Source organism: Gymnoscopelus braueri, assembly GCF_963280865.1.
Source record: "Gymnoscopelus braueri genome assembly, chromosome: 15".
NCBI lineage: Eukaryota > Metazoa > Chordata > Actinopteri > Myctophiformes > Myctophidae > Gymnoscopelus > Gymnoscopelus braueri.
The window spans coordinates 49232977-49242524 of record NC_137620.1 but is presented as its reverse complement, the minus strand read 5'-3'; the positions used below and the strand labels follow the sequence as shown (position 1 = coordinate 49242524).

The following is a 9548-nucleotide window of genomic DNA, read 5'->3' as shown; positions in this document are numbered from 1 at the left end:
TTTTCCAATTTCCAATACTTTTACTTCTACTCCACTACATCTCAGAGGCAAATATTGTACTTTTACTCCACTACAATTATTTGAGAACTTTAGTTACTTTGTACATTTTGATTAATACAAAACATACATGAACCACTTCAGCCATATATACATTTCGGCCATTTGAAAATAGCAGATCTACAAGCTTGTAGATCTGCTATTTTCAAAAGATTTGAAAACTTGTGAAATTGGACATTTTGCATAATGAGTACTTTTTACTTTTGGTACTTTAAGGCCATCTTGATATCAACACCTTTGTACTCTTACTCAAGTCAATTTTGAATAACAGACTTTTACTTGTAACTGAGAATTTCTGCATTGTGATATTGATACTTTTACTCAAGTAAAACATTTGAGTACTTTTTCCACCACTGGTTGAGAATCAGTGGTATAACCATAAACATTCTTTCTCTTAATTATGGGGGTCTCTGGCATATCTTTTTAAATGGGGGTCCGCGGGGTAATAAGTGTCAATATGGGGGTCCTTGACATGGAGCAGTCTGAGGAACAGCTGTCTTATTGCACCACAGGGTCTTATTCTGAAGGGACACATGTGGCATCTCTCCATGAGGGGGCAGTGTTGCTGCTTGGAGCCACACACTCACTCACACTCAACAAAGACTGGCTGACACAGAGTGGTGGAAAAAGTACTCACATTTCTTACTTAAGTAAAAGTATCAATATTGCATTGTAGAAATACTCTGTTACAAGTAAAAGTCTGGAATAAAAAATTTACTTGAGTAAAAGTAAAAAAAAGTATTGGTGTCAAAATGTACTTAAAGTACCAAAAGTATTTCACAAGTTTTAAAATGTATAAAAAACAATCATTTGAAAATAGCAGATCTACAAGCTCACAATGCGTCGCATGGCGACGCATTGTGAGCTTGTAGATCGGCTATTTTCAAATGTCCAAAATATATATACTGTATGAAGTGGTTAATGTATGTTTTGTGATAATAATCTAAATCTACAAAGTAACTAGTCACTTAAGTTTTCAAATAAATGTAGTGGAGTAAAAGTACTGAACATTTTTCATCAATTAAAAACAATTCCAAAAATTTTCTAATGTATTTCATAAATAAAATGAAAACATCTTATAATTTCTTAATGTCATTAAAGGGATAGTTCACCCAAAATGAGTTTTTTTCTATGTATTAGTCACCTCATGGAGACTTGAATTCATGGATATGTTTTAGTTTGTGTCTCATTCCTAAGACAATAATTTGATGACCGGCAGCGGTTCCGGTAGGAGACACAAAGAGTCTCCTTTGTGTCTCCTACCGGAACCGCTGCCTACCGGTCCACTGGTCATCACATTATTGTCTTGAGGAATGAGACAAAAACTAAACAATATCCATGCATTCAAGTCTCCATGCATGGTGTGACTTAACTAATTTTTTGGGTGAACTATCCCTTTAAAAGGTGTGGGGCCATTTTCAATGGAGGAGTCCTGTTGTTCATCATGACTGGACATTTCACACGGATATTAAAGGGCAATTCAGCTCATATTTTCAGATGGGGGTCCCTGGCACAACATATTTTCAGATGGGGGTCCCTGGCACAACATATTTTCAGATGGGGGTCCACGGCCACATACGTATCAATTTGGGGGTCCTTGGCACGAAAAAGTTTGAGAACCACTGTGTTAAACAGCTAAATTGCAACGTGTTAAACTTATAAAACAAACACATTTCAACTATAAAAGACTTTAATTAATGACATCATGCAAATGTAACAGTAATATACAAAACAATAAAATATAAAATCTCTTTCCATATATATATATATATATATTACTATAGCAATTAATGCAACAATACAAAGCACCTGTTTAGCATTTGAGAGTCGATGAATACAGTTAAATAATAATAATAATAATAATAATAAAACATTTGAATTTTATAACTGTGGAGTTAGGAGGGTTGTGTGTGTGTGTGTGTGTGTGTGTGTGTGTGTGTGTGTGTGTGTGTGTGTGTGTGTGTGTGTGTGTGTGTGTGTGTGTGTGTGTGTGTGTGTGTGTGTGTGTGTGTGTGTGTGTGTGTGTGTGTGCGTGCGTGCGTGCGTGCGTGCGTGCGTGCGTGCGTGCGTGCGTGCGTGCGTGCGTGCGTGCGTGCGTGCGTGCGTGCGTGCGTGTGTGTGCGTGTGCGTGTGCGTGTGTGTGTGTGTGCGTGTGTGCGTGTGTATGCTTCCTGTACATGTGCATAGCATTGGTATTGTGTAAAATAACATATTCAATCTGATTTGTTTTGTTCTAAACTGTAATTAATGTAAATAATGAATGATTGATTTTCTTCCCTCATTTATAATACGGTGTTGTGCATGTTTTGTCTACTCACACTCTGTGTCTCAGAGGAGGGCTGTGGACAGTTCAGAAAAAATAATAATATATATATATTTTTTTCTTTTTCTTTGTTTTAATTATAATATCTGTATTACTGTTCAAGCAGACTAACAAACACATCTGTAAGTCAATTGTTGATTCTGGACTTACTTATTTGATTTGACTTTTCAAGCAGAATTATTTTGTTTCCAGAGTGCATTTTTTTCCTTTTGTGACCCCTCAACACAGGACTTAAGAATCCCAGGCCTAAAATAACAGTGTGAAATTAGCTCCATTAGAGAAAAAAAACTGCCAAAAACGTTTAGAAACGTTTTTGGCAAAAAAAATAAAAGAAATAATAATAATCTAAAATTATTATATATTTTGGGGTTTTTTCCCGTTTTTCCGTTTGTCACAAAGAACCAGGAGATAACATTTTCCAAAAAGTTTCTGCTCCATTCACTTCAATGTTAAATGCTGGCAGTCTGTGAGTACTATTTTTGAAAAACCCTGGCAGTTTTTTAATAAAAAGTAGGTTTCTGAACTGTCCGCAGCCGTCCTCTGAGACACAGGACGAGTACATTTGATTTTTTACCATATTTTAAGGAGCATTAGTGAGGACCAATTATATGAAGATATAAGTTTAAAATGGGTGAAGTGGTTGAAAATGGGTGACGTGGTCCTTTTAAAGTACAGTACTCAAGTAGATGTACTTAGTTACTGTCCACCACTGCTGTGGTCAGGTCTTATCTTCAGTGTGGAAGTGGAGGTCCATGGAGGACCAGTGGAGGTCCAGGCTCCACTGATCCAGTCTGTGAGGTGGACTCTGAAGGTCTGTCCTCCCCCTGGACCGGACCAAGTTCTCCAAGGAGAGAGTACGCCTGAGGAGAGAATTATTATGATTATTATTATTATGATTAATAGTAGTAGTAGTGTTTGGTGGCGAGTCATCTTCACCGACATTAATGAGGACTCATTAATCCAGGCAGCGTTGCCATATTTTGTGAGAGCAATAAGCAACCAGGTCTAGGAAAACAAAGCCCAAAAGAAGCAACTTAGGCCACATGAGCACTTTAAACCTATTTGCATCGGCTGTTTGAAAATGGCAGATCTACAAGCTCACAACGCGTCGCGATGGGACGCGTTGTGAGCTTGTAGATCTGCTATTTTCAAAAACTCCTTCAATAAAACGTGGAATATTGAAAATATTTTTGAAACATTCCAACAACACAAATGCACAAAACATTTTCATGAAAATACTTGAGAACCACTGGTTTAAATAATAATTGAAACATTTGGAAACAAGCCTAAATAAGCAAAAAAGAAAAAAAGCCTAAATAAGTCCAAAGCAACGCAGCCCGCAACTACCAATTTTTGCAAGCAATTTTACAGAACAAGGAAGCCCAAAGTCGCTTATAATAAGCAGACATGGCAACACTGATTACAGGGGCTAGGGAAGGGGCAACGACCGTTTCTCTACTCCTGCTTTGATTCGTCTGACCTGACAAGTTTCAGAATATTGACCTTGTGTTCTGGTTGGTGCGGGGGTGCTGTGTTGGTCCAGGTGGTCCTAGGCTGGTGTTGGGGGGTGGTGCTGGTCCAGGCGGTCCTGGCCGAGCCCTGGTAGGTCTTCCACAGTCGGCCGTACAGCAGGTCCAGTTTGATCTTGGCGTACAGCTTGGAAGGATCGAAACCTTTTGGCTGAGATGTCTGGGCCTGGCTCTGGGTCTGGTTGTGGGCCTGGCTCTGGGCCTGTGTCTGGGCCTGGTTCTGGGCCTGTGTCTGGTTCTGGGCCTGGCTCTGGCTCTGGGCCTGGGCCTGGGGCTGGGTCTGGGTCTGGATGGCGGGTGCAGGGGGGAGCGCAGGGAGGGCTCGGTTCTGAAGAGGATTTTCACGGCTTCCCTGAAGGGAGAGAAACGAGACAAACAACTGAGACCATGTGACTTAAGCCTTTAAGAGCGGGAACGCGTCTGTGTGTCATTTTGAGATTTCTTTGGCTATTCAAAAATAGAAGATATACAAGCTCATAGCGTGACATGAACTTGTAGATCTGCTTTTTTTATTTTATAATATTTTTAAATATATATTAATATATTTAAAAATATTTTTTTAAAGCAAACATTTTTTACTTCGTTACAACTTCTGGGGGGGGTCCCTGGGACACAATATGTTGAGATGGGGGTCCACGGCCATCATTTTTGAGAACCACTGATATTATAGCAACAAACGTTTTTTCAAGAAGAAACTGTTGGGATTTAGAAGAAATGTGTAGAATCCCCCAGAAGCAACGATTTGAGTTACAAATGTTTGCCTTAAACATATACAGTATAGATTTGCAAACGTTTTCCATGGTTTCTCCATGGTTTCTCCCCCCAGAAACAGCAGATCTACAAGCTCATAGCGCGGCACTCGGTGCCGCGCTATGAGCTTGCAGATCTGCTGTTTTTGAATAGCCCAAAGAAATCTAAAAATGACACAGATTTTTTTTAAATGTATTTATGGAAATTATTTGTTTAGTTTTTTTCATTTTAGTTACTAGTTACTTTGTAGATTTAGATTATTATTACAAAACAAACATTAACCACTTCAGCCCTGCGTACATTTCGGCCATTTGAAAATAGCAGATCTACAAGCTCACAATGCGTCGTGATGCAGTGTGAGCTTGTAGATCTGCCATTTTCAAAAAGTTTTTTTTTTGTTTAACTTGTGAAATGGGACATTCTCAGAATGAGTACTTTTACTTTTGGTACTTTAAGTATTTTTTTATGCAAATACTTTTGTACTTTCAGTCAAGTAAATTTTGAATTCCAGACTTTTTTCATGTAATGGAGTATTTCTACATTGCAGTATTGATACTTTTACTTAGGTACAAAACAGTGTCATTGAGTTGTGTGTCCCATTCATCATGTGACTTTGTTCAGAGCAGGAGGTCTAAACCACAGGGTTTGGTGAAGTTTATCAACAACAGGAAACCACACAGTTAGACAGAAAGACTGTTTCTTTCTTTTGTTTTTTTTTACTCTTTGTGCCCGTTGTCACGGTGACACAGAGGTGGCACTTTGTCCCCGTTGTCATGGTGACAGAGGTGGGGGCACTTTGGTAATGTAGTTCCACATAGAAGATATGTACATGAGATTAGACTTTAAAGGAATAATTTTGATGCCAATACTTTTACTCAAGTAACATTTTGAACACAGTACACTGTAACAGAGTATTTTTTATATTGTGGTATTGCTACTTGTACTAAAGTAAAATATCTGAGTACTTCTTAACAGGAGCAAAACCATATATTTAAAACATATTCTTTGAACCTGGATCATCAAAAGCTCCTCAGTGATTATTAACACTGTGAGAGTTGCTTTGAAGTGTATATTAGTCTTTTATATAGTTTAATTTTGGTCTCCTAAACAATTGGTTCTCAAAGTGGGGTTTACAAAATATATATATTCAAAGATTTGCACACATTTTCACGATTTTTCAAAAATAGCAGATCTACAAGCTCGTAGTGCAGGAGCTTGTAGAATAGAACCAAATGGACCCTTACAGGTCTGTAACTCTGAGTGTACACATGGAACCAAATGGACCCTTACAGGTCTGTAACTCTGAGAGTGTAACAAATGGAACCAAATGAACCCTTACAGGTCTGTAACTCAGAGAGTGTACAAATGGAACCAAATGAACCCTTACAGGTCTGTAACTCAGAGAGTGTACACATGGAACCAAATGAACCCTTACAGGTCTGTAACTCAGAGAGTGTACACATGGAACCAAATGAACCCTTACAGGTCTGTAACTCTGAGAGTGTACACATGGAACCAAATGGACCCTTACAGGTCTGTAACTCAGAGAGTGTACAAATGGAACCAAATGGACCCTTACAGGTCTGTAACTCTGAGAGTGTACAAATGGAACCAAATGGACCCTTACAGGTCTGTAACTCTGAGAGTGTACAAATGGAACCAAATGGACCCTTACAGGTCTGTAACTCTTAAGAGTGTAACAAATGGAACCAAATGGACCCTCACGGGTCCATTTGGTTCCATTTGTTACACTCTTAAGAGTTAAATGAACACTGATGACTTCACAGTGTTGAATGTACAACTCAAATGGACAGGAAACCAATGCTGAGAGCGAGCTGGTGATGACAGGAAACCAAAGAACATTTCTCTTGCGGTGGGGGGGGGGGGGGGGTCAACAACCAACACTTGTACGTATATCAGTGGTTTTCTAAACATGTTCAAGTCAAGGTCCCCCAAATAACAAGTTAAAGGCATTGTCTCTTTAACACATAGAATGCATAGAGACAGTTCAGTGCCTCAGGAATGTAGGAGGATCACAGCTAAACCATGAACATAGCATCAATCTAAACTATATACTGGAGAAAAAAAAATGTAATCTCTACATTAAAACTATAGAAACTATAGGATGTCAGGGTCAACCAATGTCTAAATAACATCTAAATGACATTTTAACCTCTGCATTAGACTGCATGGTAGTTAATGCTATGTGCTATACAAGTGCTATGGGCTAAAGTGGATTCTGAAGAGTCTTCAGATTCATATGTATTTGGCCCACGGACCCCCATCTGAAAGGATTTTGTGCCAGGGGTCCCTAATAATGTGTCACATAACAACACAGAGTCGAGTTAAAGGGTTGGTTCACCCCCAAAACATGTATGGATTAGTCAATTACAACGTAGCTTTACTTCTGCATACACACACACACACACACACACACACACACACACACACAAACACATGTGCAGACACGTGCACACACACACACACACACACACACTCAATACAGACACTCGCACCCACACATTCAACTTCACACAAGGTACTTGTTGTTTGTGGTGTCTTATGTTTGATTACTATGTTTAACTTACTACTTGTTTATCATTTTAGGTGAGAACCTTGTATAAGACCTAACCCTAACCTATATGGCTTTCCTTTCTCACCTGCACTTATTTCTGTATTGTTGTAATAATGTAAATGGTAAATGGTGCATTTATGTAGCGCTTTTATCCAAAGCGCTTTTATCCAAAGCGCTTTGCAGATTGTGCATTACATTCACCCATTCACACACACATTCATACACACATTCTCACACACACACACACACACACACACACACACACACACACATTCTCACACACACACACACACACACACACACATTCACACATTCACACATTCACACACACACACACACACACACACACACACACACACACACACACACACACACACACACACACACACACACACACACACATTCACACACTGATGGAGGAGGAAACCATGCAAGACACCAACCTGCTCATCAGGAGTAATTAGTGGTTCAGTGTCTTGTTCAAGGACACTTCAACACTAACTCTGGGGGAGACCGGGATCGAACTGGAAACCTTGTGGTTTCCATCCGGCCGCTCTACCTCTGAGCCAGTGGCTGCAGTCTCACCTGCACTTATTTCTGTATTGTTTTAATAATGTTACCTTTGTACTGTTTTTTATTGTGCAAATAAATAAATAAATACAAATCTAAATCACCCCACAGAGACTTGAATTCATGGATAATTATTAGTTTTTGTCTCATTCCTAAGACTATAATGTGATGACAAGCGGACCGGTAGGCAGCGGTTTCCGATAGGAGACACAAAGGAGACTCTTTGTGTCTCCTACCGGAACCGCTGCCGGGGGGTGAACTATCCCTTTAAATCAGTTGTCTTCAACCTTTTCAGGCCAGGGACCCCCAAACTGATGGGGTGATGGAGCAGGGACCCCCTACCTACCTCGTAGGGTAGGGGGTAGGCTACCACATATATATATCGTATATTTATGTATAAAATTGTGTTTTATATGTATAAACATGAACAAATGGTTGCCTGCTCCTACGCACAGGTTGTCCCAGTAGGTGTGCAAAAGGACCTCGTTGTCCTTTCTCTTTGAAATATGTATAAACCTACCATGTTATTGTGCATTCAATACTAAGCTATTCAAATATGTCATGTTATGTTTAAAGACAAATTGACATTTTTTGAAAAAAATAAACATAAAAACAAGTTTTTAAAAACAAAAATATTTTTTAAATAAAACAACAATTTCGTGGACCCCCTGCAGTACCTCCGCGGACCCCCTGTTGAAGACCTATGTTTAAATCATACATGGGCAACTGGCGGCCTGGGGGCCACATGCTGCCCCCAGCCTTCACTTAATGCGGCCCACAGGTTAATATCAGAATAGTGATATATTATTGATTATTGATTGAGTTACAATTACAAACATGCAAACATGACCAGCTTAAATTACGTCTATATTAGTAGCTTAATGACTAGTATTAACAATATATTGTCTTTTTTATGTCCAACGTATTTGTATTTAAGTTGATAGAGTTAACATAAGTATAACTAAATGCATTTGAAATTAAATAAAAATGTAACTTTTCAGGATTCCAATTGAAAAATAGCAAAAATAGCCGATCTACAAGCTCAAAACGCAAAAGCTAAAATACAGAGATAAGAGGTTTCTGTACAGTATATGTAATGTGTTCCTCTGTAGTGTAAATATAGTGATCCTCTACATCATTAAACAGACAGTATATGTAATGTGTTCCTCTGTAGTGAGTGTGTAAATATAGTGGTCCTCTACATCATTAAACAGACAGTATATGTAATGTGTTCCTCTGTAGTGAGTGTGTAAATATAGTGGTCCTCTACATCATTAAACAGACAGTATATGTAATGTGTTCCTCTGTAGTGAGTGTGTAAATATAGTGGTCCTCTACATCATTAAACAGACAGTATATGTAATGTGTTCCTCTGTAGTGAGTGTGTAAATATAGTGGTCCTCTACATCATTAAACAGACAGTATATGTAATGTGTTCCTCTGTAGTGAGAGTGTAAATATAGTGGTCCTCTACATCATCAAAGTTGCATCACCTCTGATCTAAGTCAATGGGTTTGTGATTCACTGGGAAAGTTGCACTACCTAGTTTTCACTGGTATTAAAGCAACACTTTGATGTAGATGCTGTTTTTTTTGTCTAAACCCACTAAACTCACACAGACCACGGTCTTATTGTGACGGTGAGAACAGGATGTTGCTGTTAGTTCCAGTAAACACAGGAAGTGAAGAAATACCTGCTTTATGTGTGTTTTATTCAGTATCCTGTGGCCACATGGCCACACCAC

The 9548-nt window shown here is 38.9% G+C and overlaps 1 protein-coding gene across 1 annotated transcript in view; it reads right to left on the bottom strand.

Moving 5' to 3' along the window:
• Positions 1-1558: 1558 nt before the first annotated feature.
• LOC308101613 (uncharacterized protein) overlaps positions 1559-9548 on the bottom strand; it is a gene marked incomplete at its 5' end in the record, with an annotated part of 17404 nt that continues 9414 nt past the window's right edge. Inside the window, 2 exons of the mRNA XM_080451033.1 lie at positions 1559-3240; positions 3884-4261. Coding sequence (XP_080307159.1) covers positions 3112-3240; positions 3884-4261 — 507 coding nt within the window. The 3' untranslated portion in view covers positions 1559-3111. The remainder of the gene's footprint in view (positions 3241-3883; positions 4262-9548) is intronic.